The sequence below is a fragment of the Seriola lalandi genome, unplaced genomic scaffold (assembly GCF_002814215.2).
Source record: "Seriola lalandi dorsalis isolate HSWRI2012SDOR001 ecotype SW California unplaced genomic scaffold, Sedor1 jcf7180002054767, whole genome shotgun sequence".
In the NCBI taxonomy this organism is placed as follows: Eukaryota; Metazoa; Chordata; class Actinopteri; order Carangiformes; family Carangidae; genus Seriola; species Seriola lalandi.
The window spans coordinates 3,238,080-3,256,483 of NW_019525320.1; the positions used below are offsets into that span (position 1 = coordinate 3,238,080).

The 18,404-nt window shown below is 42.5% G+C and overlaps 2 protein-coding genes across 2 annotated transcripts in view; one reads left to right on the forward strand and one right to left on the reverse strand.

The window, feature by feature from the left end:
• Positions 1 to 1,831, reverse strand: part of wnt10b (wingless-type MMTV integration site family, member 10b) — a 4,972-nt gene extending 3,141 nt beyond the window's left edge. The window contains exon 1 of the mRNA XM_023425274.2: positions 1,800 to 1,831. Within this exon, the coding sequence (XP_023281042.1) occupies positions 1,800 to 1,831 (32 nt within the window). The remainder of the gene's footprint in view (positions 1 to 1,799) is intronic.
• Positions 1,832 to 2,068: 237 nt separating this feature from the next.
• On the forward strand, positions 2,069 to 8,413 carry wnt1 (wingless-type MMTV integration site family, member 1). Its single transcript, XM_023425099.2, has 5 exons — positions 2,069 to 2,964; positions 3,306 to 3,411; positions 5,458 to 5,711; positions 5,902 to 6,167; positions 6,296 to 8,413. Exons 2-5 carry the CDS (start codon positions 3,311 to 3,313, stop codon positions 6,785 to 6,787), a joined length of 1,113 nt encoding a protein of 370 aa, XP_023280867.1. The 5' UTR covers positions 2,069 to 2,964; positions 3,306 to 3,310; the 3' UTR covers positions 6,788 to 8,413.
• The last annotated feature ends 9,991 nt before the right edge of the window (positions 8,414 to 18,404 follow it).

The window sequence follows — 18,404 nt, forward strand, 5'->3', positions numbered from 1 at the left end:
CGATGCACCGCCAAACGACCGAAGAGTGAAGACGGAGAACAGAGGAGCTCGGGGGCGAGAGTAAACGGGAGGGGGGGGGAAGAGAGGGGAGGGGAGGGGAGGAGATGCCTCTACAGGCGACTGTTTGCAAAATATTGGCTGATATGAAAGTCAGATCAACAGTTGATCATTTTATTATTTGAGAATGTGACAATTCGTCCAAGCGTAAGATGACGTCTCCACACTTTTACGCACGGGCACCACTTTCCAAGACGTGCGCACAACGGTCAGTGGGTAATCTAAAATACTGAATACTATAAACATATCTAACATGATATAGAAATATGAATGTATTTATTCCTGATTTTTGTTTGCGGGTCGGTAGATTATGTGGTATAGACGTCCAGTTTTGGAGACTAAGAACAAAGAAACGCTCAGTAAAATGAAATATGGAAAGTCATGGAAGATTTTGTTCATAAAGGGGTGAGTTAAATGATGGATGGGGGGAGGGTAGAGCTGCTGGTTCCACTGTACGACAGGGAGGCAGCAGCAGGCAGGCGGCTCCGCTAACAGACCCTCCAACAATACTGTTTTTAGTCATGTGGTCCCCCCCTTCCTCCCACCTCCACCAGAGCGGCTGTTCTTCATTGTTGTGTTTGAAACAACTTCACTTTGTCACTCCAAAGTCTTTATTTCAGGGTATAAAATTATATGCATAAATCACGGGAGTGACCGTTTTTTGTGTGATTATTTATCACATTATGGCATCACATGCTCCACAAAAATCTAATTGCAATTGACACGTATGGATCATTAAAAATGTGTATGAGATGCGTCATTGGAAGCTGCGCTTAAATGACTTGAAAACATTTATGCAAACTGAAGGTTAGTGTCTCAATTATATATTCATGTTCGTTTTCCATGCTCAGTAAAGACTAGGCCTTTGAAACCAGATGCCCAGGCCCTCTGAGCGGACTTGGTTACTGTGATATGGCAGCTCGGCATCGAATCAATCAGCCAATTGATCTTGGTTATTCAAATTAAGCCAAGACGCCGCTGAATCAACAGGTCAATCACACAGTTAGTGACGCTGCTAATTGTCCCACGAATTAAAAATGTTTTCTCGGCCGGATCTCAAACAATAACAGACGCTGGTGCTGGAAGCGAGAAGGTGCATGTGGGCTACTTTCATAAAATTAAGTTAAAACCCCCCCTCAAACACGGTTCGCATAGTGACACCAATTCATCTAATCTCCTTCCATTCCCTAAGCTGCAGCAATGAAAAGTGCATTAGCATTCTGGCTTGGCGTGTATATCTAAGTGGCTTAAAAAGTGATTTGAAGTTGATTTGTATATAAAAGGCCCCCTTTATCCGGATTGAAGCTCTAATCTGCTCGGTGTCGCATGACTGCTCCAGGAAACCCGTTTGAGCACCTTCATATAAGGCTGGAGTATAAACGTAGGATGGCTGTCATTAAAGCCTTTTTACAAAAGCCCACTTCCTTTTACTGTCATCTGAGGGAGAGAGAGAGAGAGAGAGAGAGAGAGAGAGAGAGAGAGAGATGGAGAGGAAGGGAAAGAGATTATTCAACCTACAACCGCTGCAGTGACTAATGTGGAACATGCAAATTAGCAGATAAATGTCACATAATGAAACATTAACCCAAGAACCAACATGGAGAAGTTTGGGGACATGTAAGCTTGCTCCTAGTCTGGGGTTAGATGGAGATGCCGCAAAGTGGCTCAAGCTGTGATTACAGTGGGCTACATTTGCGTCGAGGGAGGTCTGCAGGCCAGATGTTTGGAATGGTTTTTCTTACTCGTCCCCCTCTTTTCCTGGTTCATCATACATCAAACTTCTGATTGGAGACCGTATTTAATGTCTCCCGCGTTCGAAAAAAAATACTTAAGTAGCCCAGCAGGTAGTGTGAGTTATAGGACAAGTAAGAGCTTATTATTGCTTCTTTCTGCATCCAAGCTTTGTTGTGCGCGTGCGCGTGCGTCCTCTGCTATAAAGAATGGTGATAACAGTTTTGTTTATTGCGCCTAATCTAAATTAGTATCTAAATATATTGAGAGATTATCATATTATGGCACGTTTTAGCAAATTATGATTCATTACATAGTTAAAATAATATAAAATAAGCGTATGCTTGTAGAAGGATTGGTGTAAAAAGAGAAGGAAATGTACAAAAATATCCTTAGTCACTGCACATTTTGAGAGCGCGTCTGCAGAAAGGAGGAGGAGATGCGGTTAGGGAGTAGGCTAATCCAACCACCGGGTAAAAAGGGCAGTTTTAGATGGCTCATATTCCGCTGTAACTGTATTGCACCGTGACACCAGCTTTGAGCAGCAGCGGCGGAGCACCAAACCGGGCGCACCCACAGCATCTGTACCAACACATGACTGCTGCAGGGTCACTTCAGCTTTCTGCAAGACTGGATGTGGAAGCAAGCGCGCGGCCAGTGGGAAAATACTCTCTCAGCTGCACACATTTTTACAGGGAATCGATTCTGTGATGACCGTGAGATTCCACAAGTAATATGCGCAACACTGTGGATTGCCCTGTTTTTTTTCTCTTCCTTTCTCCTTTCTGCCCAGTTGTGTTTCCTTATTCATTGTGCGCCCTATGAAGAGCATTAACTATCCCTCCCTCCAATCCTATTGAAAAGGCTCCGAAAAAAACAGAGGGAGATGAGAGCAGCAAATCCCTTTTTTATTCCCCTCGTAGCGCTCAATAAGAGAAGAATGTGTTGCCTATCAGTCACCGAGGGGATCAAGTCTTCGGGACTGTCCCACGCGTTCAATGCGCCGTGCAGAGCATCACTGAGAGAGACAGAGTGAAGAGGACTGCAGCAGCAGTAGCATCCTGCCTGGACACTTCACATCATTTAGCAACCTGTCTCCACTCAAGATCCATTTAAGTCAATTAAGGGCTGCCTGCTTCTCTCACCTTTCAAGCCCTCTCACTGGACTGTGGCCTGGTGAGTATATCCACCTTGCAGCGTGCTCATTTTAATCAGAATTCAACCTAAGATAATTCACCAAAAAATAAAATTTGAAAAAATATTAACCAAGCCAACTCAATGTAGGATGACGTGTACTGCCAGACTGTCTATTTCTTATTGTTTTTTAGGCTATTTTAGGCTTTTTTGTAATTTTTTTCAAATAATATTTGCATATCTGTACTGGAGTGTTGCTGCCGATGAATAATTGTTGAACATATTTAGAACTAGACTATAACTTTGTTTGGACAAAAACAAGGTTGAAATTTGAAATTTGAAATTTGAAATTTGACATTTTCCTCCTCACGTTTGACCCGAAGACACGATGAGGAGTCTGGCGCTGCTGTTAGGGGTGAAAGCCGCTTGCATCCTGCTGGTGTCTTCGCTCTCAGGCACAGGGGCCGTCAACAACAGCGGCCGGTGGTGGTGAGTTCACCAGATGCTCTCTGTGATGATGCATTCATTTCATTTATCAGCATCCTGCTATTGAAAACTCCAGTTTTACGCCATCCACTACCGCATGAACACAGCGTTTTACTGGGCTACCGCAGTCCATGCATGCGTGCTCGAAATAATGTGTTAGTTTTGGCACCGTTCACAACTTCTGTTCAGAAAAAAAGAGCAACCGCATGATATTAAAGCTTGTGGGATTTTTTTTTTTTTTTTAGCTGTCGTTTCCAAATTACTCCACGTGAGCTCAACTATAAACTATTTAACTTTTTTTAATTTAATTTCCTTTGAATGAAATTAGCTACAGCAGACTATCTATTTAACAATAAACGAATTACATTTGTAATAATTACAGTTTTACCTTTTATTTGCGGTAGATTTAATTGACTCCCTCTCCCTGCTTCCCTGTCATTTGGGCAGTGCGGTTTGAACACCAGACAACATTTTTCAGTGCAATGTGGGATAAATTAAATATGGATTTATTTCATAGCTGAAAGGAATCCCACACGTGCTTTTATCCATGGTCGTGTTGATCTAATACTGTACATTCCTCTGTCTATACAGCGACCTGAAACTAAAAGAGCCAATTGCACAATATTTTGTTTTAGAAAACAAAACTCAAATTGGATCTGTGTAGTTTTGCGTCAGTGGGATTGTTGTCTTGCTTGTTTAAAAATCTATAAACTGTGGGTTGGGTTTGTTGAGGCAATGATTTCACGAAAGTTTTTTGTCGTTTTTGCGGTGTCATCACATGGACAGTATTTGCGCACATGCGTCCGTGCGTTTTCAAATATTTAAAATGTCAGCTGAAATCCAGGAAAACAACTAGAAAGAAAAAAAAGACACGGCTGAGTTTAGGAATGAAGAAAACATCCAAAAGACGACATTATTATTAATGGCCCTAGGAACTCGCCACACAACTGTCTGGGTCAGCCCTCTAATAGGCCAAGACTCGCCCGCTTTTACGGATAATAATGCTTAACAGGAGACACAGCCAATACACTGCACATGAATCCAAAAATGTTGACACAGAAATCTCACACAGATTGCCAGCAGATAAAGTTTGAAAATTATAGCCTCAAGCCTGTGAAGTACTGAAACACTAGAAAGGTTCTGAAAGATGATCACAAAAAAAGAGAGCATTTAAGCCCTGTTCAGTGATCCAACATTTGTATTCAGCTAAAGGAGCACAGGTGCTGCTTAAGAACTATAACACAAGAATATTTCTTGGTATTATTTGGCAGAGGGAACATAAACTGGGTTATTACTAGAATTAAAAAGTATGGTTATCAGTATTTTTTTCCTCATGGTATGAAGTAGCCTATGGCCATAATATTTTTCACATTTTAGACAGAGTTTTCATTTACATCATGCAATGCTTTTATATAAAGGCCTACTGTTTAGTGACTTGGGACATTTTGAGAGAATGGACAAATTTGGAGATGAAATTCATGGTCTGTCTAACCACAAGGCCACGCCAATGTTTAGAAAACTAAAGCTCACTTCTCTTCAGCTTTTGTCTTTTGTCTGTTGATGACACAGACGGACAACAGAAGAAGAAAAAAAACAGAAGTGATGTTTCATAGGACAATACAGATGCAAACCTGTGAATATCATACAATGCACTGTATATATTTTTTTTATCTTGATGAATATTTGAACAGAATATTTCAATAATTGAATATAAATATTCAGATAATTAAATTGAGAGGTAATTCTCGCCAAATCAGGGCCAAATGATTTTTAACACACCCAGAGGTGAAAGTACCACAGTTTCACGTTATTTGCCAAACCAGAAACCTGCATTTTGACTCAGAGACTTACTGTCTCCTCACGGTCTTAGAACAGCATGCGTCACGGTTTGTTATTGTAGTACATAACGAGAGCGGTAATTTTAAAGGCACAACACTCATGAGATGCCAAGACACATCAGTTTGAGAGTTTAGAGGGTCACAGAAAGAGCTACATGCATAAACTGCCAGCTCATTCACTCTGACTTCCCTTGTCCTTGTGTCGTGCCAGGGGTATTGTCAATGTGGCCTCCTCATCCAACCTCCTCACCAATTCCAAGAACGTGCAGTTGGTCCTGGACCCAAGCCTGGCCCTACTGAGTCGTCGCCAGCGCCGGCTGATTCGGCAGAATCCTGGCATCTTGCATGCCATTGCCGCTGGGCTGCACACTGCCATAAAGGAGTGCAAGTGGCAGTTCCGCAACCGGCGCTGGAACTGTCCGACCACCCACAGCCCAGCAATTTTTGGCAAAATTGTCAATCGTGGTGAGCTTCTCTTGTCTTTCTCATCAGGCAATATTTGGACAATTTTGAGCAGGATGTAATGGAATCTCTTGTACACATTTAAATGGCTTTGTCTCTAAATAGTTTTTCAATTTTGGGAAAGAAATTGGCAAATGCAAGTCCAAAAGGCTGGATCAAGTTCTGATGGGAAGTCTTGATGTTGTTTCTTCAGGTTGCCGAGAGACAGCATTTGTATTTGCCATTACCAGCGCAGGGGTGACCCATGCTGTGGCTCGCTCATGCTCAGAAGGGGCTATTGAGTCGTGCACATGCGATTACCGCCGCCGAGGTCCTGGAGGGCCAGACTGGCACTGGGGGGGCTGCAGCGACAATGTGGACTTTGGCCGGGTGTTCAGCCAGGAGTTTGTGGACTCCAGCGAGAGGGGCAGAGATCTGCGCTACCTTACCAACCTACACAATAACGAAGCCGGCAGAATGGTAAGGATTTAATACTCAAACACGCCATAGTTGTCCTTTTTGTCATAATCCCCAAATGCTACAAATGCATTTGTGATATCGGCATTGTGTAAGATTTCATCAGTAGCATTTTGTCTTCCTCCATGCAGACTGTGTCATCAGAGATGCGTCAGGAGTGTAAGTGCCATGGCATGTCAGGCTCCTGCACTGTACGTACTTGTTGGATGCGCTTGCCCAGCTTCCGCACAGTAGGAGACTTTCTTAAGGACCGGTTTGACGGAGCGTCCAGAGTTGTTTATGCCAACAAGGGAAGCAACCGTGCCTCTCACCGAGCTGACCCCCGCCATCTGGAACCTGAAAACCCGGCTCACAAACCCCCCTCTGCCATGGACCTGGTCTATTTCGAGAAATCACCAAACTTCTGCTCCTATAATGGCAAAACTGGCACTTTGGGAACCTCTGGGAGAACATGCAACAGCTCCTCTCCAGGCCTCGATGGATGTGAGCTACTATGCTGTGGACGTGGGTTTAAGACCCGGACTGAGACTGTGACTGAACGTTGCCACTGCACCTTCCACTGGTGCTGCCATGTCAGCTGCTTGAACTGCACCAGTACACGAACGTTACACCAGTGTCTATGATCACAGGTGGAAAACTAAGTGAATATTTAGGCATATATAAAAAGGAAAAGAAGAACTTCTTAGCAAAACAGGTAGTTGGCTGAGAAAGCGACTAGCAGGCAGGTGGTTTGAGATGTTAGGTAGAAGCTAGAGATGCTTCAAGGCGGGTAAACTGATACAGGGAACACTGTGGCACAAAAATTCAATCAGTGTTTTTCACAGTGGGAGATGGAGAAAAGCACAAATACATGAACAGGTCTTAGAAGGAGTATATGTGCTTGCTCCTTGTCTTGATGCTTAACAGTATTATGAGGGTATTTAAACACTACAACCATCCATGTAGAATGGAAATCATCCACATCCCTCAAGTGTTTACACTGTGGAGAAACAGAAATAGAAGTAAGAGGACAAAATGATGTGGAGAATTCGTTGCCGTAACCAGGTACTACTAGAAACCTCTTCTCCCCCATTGAGGGCAGAAAGTGGACACAATGTTTCACAGATGTTTCTGTGGCCAGAGAGCCACAAGCATGTTCTCTCATAAACTGGTGAAGACCTCCGACAAGAGGGAAGTTATTTTAAAAAAATCTCTGCTTTGTTTTCTTTTGCTGAAGTTTGGCTTCTTTCACATGAAACTGTGTGAAGTTTATCTCCGGGGAAGGGCTGTCTGTTCCCAACTTGTGTACTTAGGCCCTGGATGCAGCCCAGCCACTTATATTTTCCTCACCGCATCTGCCCTTTTTATTTAGATTTCTCTGGAGTTGAATACACCTCAACTCTGATTTGCCACTCTGACTTACCACAGGATGGTCCTGATGTTACATGACTGGGACCAGTGCTCGCCAAGGAAAATAGAAACTGACTGAACAAAATTTTACTGAGGCAAAGTAATTTGAATGTATTATCAATACACTGAATATTGTGGCATGACTATATGTAGTTTGGCAAATATGAGGGGTCAATATTAAAAAAAAGAATTAAATGTGACCTGGATAATCTCACCATGCTCTCACAATGAAAACGAATACCATTCTTAGAGGTACATGGATGTAACAAAAAGACACTAAATTCTTTGTTAAGAAATGAGTGGAGCATTAAAGTGGTCCAGGTTTAAAATAGGTAAATGTCAGGCAAGGCTGTAAAAAGAAGCTAAGTCTCAGATGAAACATTTTATTTTGAAGGAGCCTCTGCAGAAGAAATTATACTGTATATCAGCTAAGAGAACCAAAATACTGTAAATATTAAAGTATATGAATATATTTATAATGACATCTCTTGTAAGTTTGCTGAATGATTCATGCACATGTCAGTGGCTGGATATGCTATCATTAGTGTCAAGTCAGGAGATGCTTTGATCTTATGCCTTTTTCTATTTTGGTGTAATGTAGCTGACAAAAAAAACGACTCTCACTAGAAACAGAACATTATCACTTCTTTGCTTGTTTCCTGTAAAAACACTTGTGTTTGGTCATGCACTGAATATTTACCTTTTTTTTATTACTGTAAATACGAAATATTTATTTCTTGGGATTTTTTTATACTGTTATAGAGAGATGTAAGAGAAGACGTTTTTAGATTTTAATCAAAAGATTTAGGTTCCAGTTGGTTTTGTATTGTATGATAGAACAATAAAGTCTATATTTTCAATTAAGTTGCCCTCCTGAATGTATCAAAAGATGCTATTATGCCTGTTGTGGTTTCTGTGTTTGAGATAGTTTTGACAACCAACCAAGTGAACATATAAGCCTGTCCCTGGGTGTCCTTTGCTTAATCCTATTACCATCACCAAAGCAGCCTCTTTCCTCAGCTCACAAAACATCCCTGCATCGGTGCTCCCAACCACAGAGACGGCCCCAGCTTATCCAGCCACATACCTTATTTTATACAGGATTTTACTGTATTGAATGTTTTGCTTCATTTGTTTAATGTCGGAAAGAAATAAAGAAATAATATGAAAAATAATGAAAACTTAGAGTCTCCCCCAACCCCTGGCAACCTGACTAACCACGGGAGTTTGGAAAGCCTTGCACTTTCTCTTCAGCCCACCACAGCACAGGAGCAGCCAGGGTCATCCAGACAGACCACAGTGGAGACACAGTAAGGCCACCAACACACACTCAAAAATCCAAAGGTCCCAATAACAGAGTAACAAAGTTGTAACTATAAGGGCAGACAGGTAGACAGGGACAAGGATGAGAAATTTTCTGAATTGCAGTCAAGATGTTACAGAGTGAACATGCAACATGACAAGGGGCTGCTTTTCCTGTGACAAAAAGTTAGAGCAAGAAGTTAAGTAATTAATTGGGCAGTGATTGGTTAGCATCTCAAAGAAAGTTGGGAGTTTAATTCTCTAGACTTAGGGGGATTAACAGAATACAAAGAACAAATTAGAAAAAATTGAGCTAAAATGCTGTAAATTAGGAGGCCTGATAAAGCTGGATGGCCTATGAAAGCAGAAAGATGAGAGGTAGAACATTTATATTGATCACAGAATAATACATCTCTACAAAACGGATATTCTGTCTCTTATCACAGAAGAATATGGGTGAACACACTCTAAAACATGATATAGCTTGCAGTATAATGTGACAAATAGAGAGAAAAGTCAGGAGACTGTGAAAGCAGAAATGATGGGCAAAATATGGATACACAGAAAGAAACAAAAGAAAGAGAAAGAGAAAAAGACGATGAGGGAAGGCAGGGTTCAAATCCCAAGCGTGAGAGTGAGGTGGGAGAGTTGGTAGAGAGAGTGAGTGGAGGGGGTGCTGCCTGTGGGAGTGCTGAGGAGTCAGTGATAATTAGCTCAATTAGTGACAAAGGCAGTGTAATAAATACCGACTTAGTGTCTGGGTCCCTGCTGGCCTCTCCCTGCGCAGCCTGCGATGTGGCCCTGGCCTGACGGACAATTCATTAAACTGACAAAATACCCCACCGTCCAGGCGTGACGCAGCGAGTTAGCCCCCTACAGGCCCAGCTCATTGTTCTAATTGTCTGGGCTGGAGTCACTTTGTGGCCGCCTCCTCCTTCACCCACCCCGCCTTCACACTCTGCCTTCAGAAAACCCATGGAGTTAATGCCCCTACCTTACTCTGTAAGTAGGTGATCGGCAGGTTGGGAAAAAAAAAGCAGTAAGAGTTCCTTGGGGTGGGGTGACTGGTGGGGGAGGCAGTGGGATTAGCGAATGGAGGTTGCCTGGGAGTGCTGGGAGCAGCACCGATCGGAATGTAGGAGAGATGAGTCCAGAAGCTCGGATGCGGGACAAAGCGAGAGTTAATAAGGAAAGATTGAAGGGGCTGGCGACAATGGGCCGCCACCCGAGTCGAGATGAAATTGCTTCCGAGGATTATTGGGAGACGGTGTGAGCGTTGTAGGCTTTTTGTGTGAGTGTGTGTTTGGTTGGGCATTTGTGTGTTTGTGCTTCAGTGTGTGTGCAGGGGCAGGGGGAGTGCTGGATTGATGGCTGCCCCTCTGGTTGGGGAGCAGGGGACCAGGGGAGGCTAACCGGCTGTTCCCACAGTCTGTTCTGCTGCAGCCACCTTTGACACACGGGGCTGCCAGGCGGTGAGCAGGCAGCCATGGTAAGAAGGGCACAAACAAAAACAACAGCTTCACTACACAAAAGTCACTGTCTATGGAAGGCCAGCGGAGAAGCGCAGGCTGGAGGTGAGAGGGTGAGGGTGTGAGGAGGGAGAAAAGGAAGGAGAGCAGCAAGTGTGACAGGGAGGATAAAAAAGATACAGAGATGGCACAGAATTGTACAGTTGTCCAATTTTTGGTTTAGATCCTGCCAGCTAATATATTGCCATATAATTATGCAGCAGTATATACTTTTCTACTTTCTAAACTGACAAGTCAAAAAGAACTTTGGTCCTGGGGCTATTTTACTGTTACACGGTCAATTTCCTTTGATAAATCTACTTTTTCATTTTATCAGCAAAACAGCTTCACTGAACCATTCCTGGTCTTTATAGGACCCCTGACTTCAGGAGCAACATAACAAGAAGAAAGGGCCAAGGTTAATAGAACAAGAGTGTTCATGATTTAAGCTTGAGCAAGGAAACAGTTTTCACTAGCCAAAATTGTTCTCCTTACAATAATGTAGTAATCTGCTCAATCACCAGGGAACATGCAGAGAAGATGATATGGCATAATGAAGGCACAGCAGTTACATATTAAAATTCCTACTAAATTGCAGAAAAACGTTTGCCCGTTGGGTGGAGTTGGCTTTAATTTGAAGGGTGTATGATAAAGAATTTAGAACTGGGTTTGGGTCACCGCACTGAATGATAGGCTGCTCACAGTGGTTTTGATGGACAATGTGTCGTGGCTTGGATCTGGCGCACAATACTGATTTGATTTCCGTGCTACATTTTATTGTAATCCTAGCATTCAATTATGGGCCAAGTTCCAAGTAATTAGTTACATTGTTATGACAGGAACACCTTTACACTGCTCATGTTATAATCAGAAGAATTTATTTTAGTGCCATTAAGTGACCACAGGGCTATTATGTAATAAGATGTGCACTTACAGTCTCATTGGACACATATTGCACAAAGAATTATAATCAACTAAACCTCACCTAAAGTTACAGAAAACTACCAAGTGGATTAATAATGGTCAATCCAATGGGGCAAACTTATATACATAAAATTCAGATTTCTAGGAGACAATGAAAAGAGTGTGCGTATGTGCACATATGTGTGCGAGTTTGTGCGCATACTCAGGCCAGCGTGTGTGGGTGTGTGGATGGCAGCTGGGAGGCAGACACGGTCCAGGAGAATCATCCCCTAGCAACTGACCTTTTCAGCAGATGGCAGTTCCAGAGTAACAGCCACCCAGCATCACAATGGCCATGGCCTCCTAACATCTCCATCACTTCATCATCTACCGGCCTGCCACAACCTGTCACACAGGAGAGAGGGGAGATTACATTCATCCCAGCGAATGCATCCATGCATACACGCACTGAAGTGTTCTCTGTTTTTTTATCCTCTTGCTTCAAGTCCAAAACATTCCACACACACACACACCAGTTTGGGTCTGAGCTCGACTCTTCTCATGTTCCTGGGGGTATGCAGCAGGGCAGTCAAAGAGATGAGAGGAGGATAGATTTAGGAGAGACACAGCGGACGCTCACTGCTGTCCGCAAACCTCCAGACACTCTCAAACCACTGTTTTCCGTTGTTGGGTTTTCTGCACATAGTGAATCAGGGTGGGAATGTGGACAGACCATTCGACCACGGTGAGCAATCAGTATGATGTCTGTGGTCAGGCGCTGTGCCCCTGTGGAGCGAGACTGAGAGCGAGCCCTGCAGTTAAGGTGGGAGGGATACAACTTTGCGGTGTTTGTGCGTGCATGCGTGTGTGGGTTTGTGACATGTCAGCACACTTCACACGTGTATAAAAGTGTTCTGAATTGTAGCCTCCTGCATAAGAATACAGTGAATCTGCATGGGGTAATAATATGTTTTCAATTATCGAAACCCCCAACCCACGCTCTGCACTTACACAGCATGACCTCTTGGTTGTCTTGGCTTGATGGCCTCCTCTCTGCTGGCCCATTTAGATAAACACCTTATCACCACGAATCATCACCTCTAACTAAATGCATAAGTAGTCTTCAGTTCATTGCAAATACTGAACGGTCAACTTTAAGTACCATTTGACAAAGGATTTGGAAGGCAAAAGCAATAATTTGGTGAGAACAATTATCCAACAAGAAGTTGGAGCTCCCCAATCACACATCTGTGAATGATTAACCTGGCAAGACCAGACAAGTGACAACAAACAGATAAAGTGACATGTCAAAATTGGTTCCACTGGGATTAAGTGTTTTAGTCGGAAAACTGTGTGTCAGAGTGCGACTTTAAACCACTGTATATTCTAGGGGAGATCTTATGCTAGCAAACACTGCAAGTCTTCCTGTAAACAGAGCTGTAATGACAGGGAAAGACTTTGACCAACACTGGAATATGTTTACAGACATCTGACAATGTATGGGTACAGCACAGCAACATTTCAGCCCTAGGATCCACATGAAATATGAGCACAAACCAGTGGAATCTATGTGACACAACATAAGCCTGTGCATAATTTCACCTGTCAGCGGGGATGAAGCCTGCATTTATTCAAATCAAATAGACTATTCAGTGATGAACTGCAGCAATTTGTGTCTGGCTATATCGGATTTTAAGAATTAGCTTCATCCAAATGTGTCTCTTTGAAACTTTCTAACACTGGATTTGATTGAAAGATGTTTTTGAATAGTACATGTATTGTTTTATTTTCCTAGATGTGAGATCATTTGTGCTACACAGTGAAATATGACTAACCACAGCAACTCAAAATGACTTTATCTGTATTGTGATTCACCAATACACACAAGTCTGACTGATTTCTTTGCAGCTGGCCCACCTTGAGATTATCTGGACCAGAGCATGCCATCTTGAGTCAAAAAACAGCACTGAGAAATTTCTAAAAGCATGGGGGCCATTATCTCTAATCTACTAATACTGTTGGAGACAAAAGGAGAAATGCTCAGTTTTTGGTTTTAATTACAAGCTGTGTTTTACAGCAACAGTGGGCGAAGGCTCAGCACTGACACAGCAGTAGAGGAATGTTTATTTGCTGCAGTTTAGGAGCTGAGTGGCTATGACACATTCCTGTGTCACTGGCTGTCCCGCTCACAGACACACTATTGCATTCACACACTGGCTCCCCATGTGTTGGTTCACAACTTTAAAGACATACACAACTATTCCCCTCTATCCTGTCCTGCACACGTCCACAAAATGTGGCACCTCTGGAATCTGTAAGCAACTGTATGCTCATTCATGGCGACTTAGTGTGACACGACTTACTAGGCCTAATACTTCCTGTGTGTCACTGTGTGTGTATGTGTGTGTGTGTGTGTGTGTGTGTGTGTGTGTGTGTGTGCGCGCGTGTGTGCGCGTGCGTGTCACTGCGTGTGTGGCAGTTGTGCAGCAGTGACTTCAATATGAATTATTCACGCCTTACTTCAGCATTATGGGAATCCCTGCCCACAAAGTGTGCAAATGTGCACGTGTGTGTGCTCACTCGCATGTCTGTGTGACTGGCTGCACACACCTCTCCATCTTTCCCTCTGCAGTTCTATCCATTATCCTCAGCATTTGGCAGCCAAAGCCTGTAAAGAAGACATTTCTCTTGGCAACTGTTTTTTAAAGGCAGTGACACAGGGGACAGCCAACCACAGGAGCCACACATCTTCCAATCTACATGCATACTGAGAACTGCTTGCATAACAGAACCGCCCCAGTCTCCTCTCCTCTCTCTCAAAACACACACATTTTCTTTCTCTGTGTCCCACTCATACTAACACACACATGCGATACTGCTCCCACCCACCCTTGTCTCTCTGCAATATACTCACCCAAGCTTTGAGGGCTAATCACTTCCAGAGCCAGAGCTATCCTACAAACTGTGCCAGCAGCCTTTCAGTATGTTTTGCACCCTGAAAAGTTCCTTCTGGCGCCTAAATGAATACTGTGTGAATGTAAAATATGGCCTATATGGAGCTACACTGTAGAAGCTGCAAGTGCTGTGATTTATGTACAAACGTGTTTAATTTAGTGGCATTACATACTGCATGTTGTTGACATGGGCACTGTCCAAGGTGCAAAGTTAAATAGTGACAACTACTCTGTAAATGTCATTTGGGATGCTACAACTGTCACAAAATGCTGTAAGGGCACTAATCCCTCTGCTCTCTTGCAGAGGAGAATATTGAAAGATTAATTGCACCCTTAATGCACCTGAACGTGTCCTTAGTTGACACTCAGCTGCCACAAAATAAACACATTCTTTGTATAACTGAAATGACACAATAAGTGCATTAACTAGTATCACATGTATATTATATCCCATTCAGGGAACAGCTGCAGTGAGCAGCTTCTCTGAACAGCAAGCATGTGGGGAGACATCTTTGTTTTGCTTGGCTGCTAGTCATAAAGTTTTCTGACATCTGGATCATCTAAAAGACAAATGGGTGTGTTAGCTTGATAGAATAATTGTTCTGATTTTGATAGGCTACCAGCTAAACATTTTTCTAGCAGCCAGAGACTTTCCATCATAAATTATCTGGGATATAAACAAGCTTGTTTCATTATGGCTTGATTTGCTTTTTTGAAGACGAATGAATGATTTGGCTTATGAAAACCTGTGGGGTAGGGATTAGATATAAGCCAGGTGAATTGTAGACTGTTTTGTCCACACATTAGTCCAGATATAAATGTGTGCAAGTACTCACTTCTGTTTGCACTGCCAAGGTGTGGAGATTTTTGTTGAGAAGGTCTTCTGTCTTGTTTATAGTGGACTTCTGTCCCCTGAGACCCTTCCTTCTTTGTCTTCATCCTCAATGTTGTACAGCATTTGGCATGCTCCTCTGAGACCCTGGAAAAGAATGGTAAGGATAGTATATATTTATACCCATGGGGAAATTCGAACCTATGCTTGTTTTGACCTCCTCTAACTGAGTTACTCCAGAGGAAATGGTGCTCCAGGCAAACACACCTCCGTTAGCCATGCTGAGATTTTAACCTCAAAACCTTCTTGACTTTCTTGAGACAATATTGCTTACGAATAACCCACCTTTCCTCAGTCAACTCATTCAACTTGAAAACATTTCAGGTTTGAAAACAGATATCAAATGTGAGATTTCAGTTTCTCAAATTACAGCAGTCTGGCATCAGAGCCCTGATGTCAGCATTATGGAGTCTAGGATTACATGAAGAACTGGTGTTGTTTTAAAGGCGAAGGGTGGTGATAATACATATTGATTTGATTCATTTTATTTCTGTTTTGTATGAAGTTCATTGATAAATAAAAGCATGAAAGCACCCTCGCCTTACTTTTAGTGCCTAGCATTGTATCTGCCCTTGTGTGTTGGTCATTGTGTGATATTTCTACAACTGTGTAGTCATAGATCATTACTGATGTTGAATAGTGCTGCCTTAAGTCTGTACTTGAGGACGCCAATGCACATTTAACTAATAATGACAGTGTCATTGAGCAGCTCTGACTTAGAAGTGATAAAAGGCTGCCATCTAGTGGCATTAGCTTCAAATTACAATGTTTAAGTTGATTTGTTCAAACAAAACAAAATTACAATGCAATGCTTTAATCAACCAGTTACTTTTTGGGAAGGAATAACGAGTTTAGGTTAACAGTGTTTTAAACAGTGTCTAAACCGTTAGCTACAACCCTGATATAGATGACCAGAAAAGGCTTAACACAAACATTAGTCTACTTCAAATTACAAAGTTACGCTATTGAAAAGACTTTGGGGAAATTAAACAATCACGTTAACATTTACAGCTGCTGACTAAACCATTAGTAACAGTGCGGTAACCTGAGGCTTAGACTCACCTCCCGTCTGTCGGCAGGTAGCTAGCTGCAACCGTTTATATTAGCTGGGTATGCTAAGGTAAGTTAAGCTAGTCATGTTCACATATGTACCAGTATGCAAGTTTTAGCAGGTAACACAAACTGACTTTATAATGTCTGTAAGTTTGTTAACTAGTACCAGTTAGTTTAAAAATACTGTCACTCCGAGAATATAGGAGATTGATAAAACTTATGAAGGCCAGATGTTTTAACTTAAATAACTTACACGAAGTTAGCTAGCTATTGGAGGAGATGTGGTCCCCTACTTCGGATGTTGGCTGTGATTTAGTTTGTTGTTGAACAAGCACCAGAAAATAGAAGAAGAAAACGTGGTGCAAGGGGAAAAAGCTACAAATTAAAACTGAGATTGGCTGGTTTCACGGTTGACAACGGGATGTTTGTTGACGACCATGGAGACTAACGTAACGGCGGTAGGCATCGTGTTCAGGCTCTCCGCCTGGACACGGCACCTGCTCTGACCAGTGACCACCGTGTGCCAAGACTGTCCAAAACATCATCCTCATGAACATCAGCCACATGGTCGGTGCTGCCACCGTGTAGGACATGACTGAGGCCAGGTAAGAGTGAGTTGCTGCTTATCAGCTTATTGCAGACCTCAGTGGAAGACACAGTTAATATACAGCAAATGCCTTATTTGATTGATTTTTTTCAGTGAAAAGAAGTAAATTCAACCCCTTAATCATGCTGATGACAGTCACTAGGAACTCAAGTACTTGGCCAGTACTTGAGTTCCTAGTGACTGTCATCAGCAACATCTCTTCTTTGTTTGTTTCATTTGTTTTGTTAATTTTTGCACTCTACATTTTTACTCATCCATGCATTAGATTACATTACTGATTTTATTGATTCAACATGTCCTGTTCTGGTTTAATTTAAATAAGTTATTTAAATAAATTATTTCTGAGCCAGTTGGTGATAAAATGGGGGCTCGTCCGGCATCACCAAACCCATTCAGTAATGTTGTATGTTCGTTATATAATGGGGGTGTCCATTCATTAAGGCCTAGAACTTGGTTGAACATGGTTGACCTCTTTGTTTTGGTAAGTGGCATTGGTTAAATACACTCTTTATTGGGTTTGACATTCTGTTATGGGGAGAAATACACATGCTAGTTTGATGCTTTGTTAGAGGAGGGATTAGAGAGAGCTTTTTGTTTGTGGTGCTCAGTTTTGATCCAGTTTTGGTCATGTCAGTGGTTGGCATTTACTGTAGCCCTTGTTAGGAGTCTTTCCCCCTGGTAGGTTAATCATGTTCCACTTAAGGTATCATTTGAGTGGCTGTGAAAGTGAGTAGAGCTATATGCTCAGGTTCACATCTGTGGGGTGCTGGGGGTGGCTGCATAGTAGGTGCTTTCAAGTCCCACTGGTTTCTCCCGCTGGTACCTTCTTCCTGGTAGCTGCCTGAAAACAGGGGTTGAGTTAGTCAGTTTGTTCTGTTCTTGTTGGCGGGGGTTTTTTGACTCCATTGTTTTTGGCTACTTGGGTTTGTTTGTTCAACTGGATCATTGTGCAACTGGGTTTTTGTAAGTTTAAACTTACCATTGGTGATTTACACTGTCTTGTTTTTTGCTTAGGTGAAACATGGCCTATATGGTGGAGGATTGAGGAACTCTTAGAGTTGTGTACAAGAGACCCAATTTTGGAAGCTCAGGAAGCAAACATGGAGGTTGCCAGCCAGAAGTGGTTCACCTGGACTGTGGGCTGGGCAACCCTTTAAAAGCTTGCTGGCTCAGCCTGTCTCTCTCTCTCTCTCCCCTCAGCGACATCCCTTCTTTGTTTGTTTCATTTGTTTGGTTATTTTTGCACTCAACACTTTCACTCATCCATACATTATATGATTTTACTGATTCAACATGTTCAATTCTGGTTTAGTTATGTAACTAAGTTACTTAAGTTATTTTTGTTCTTTGGTTTTTAAGCATGTGGGCTTTTCTTCCCTCTTTATCAGAACTCTGAGCCAGTTTGTGACAGGGGTGGAAATATTCTGCTTTTAGGTTGTGTAGCAGCCAGTGACATTGCACAGACAGAGGGAAGAATGGATTCCATTAAATATCAGCAAAATGTGGATGTAAATGTCCTGCAATCAGCAAAAAACCTGAAACCTGGCTTCTACAACAGGACAATAACCAAAACAGACTCAAAAGCAACCAGGGGCTACTTCGAGAAACACACTGAAGCTTCTGGAACGGCCT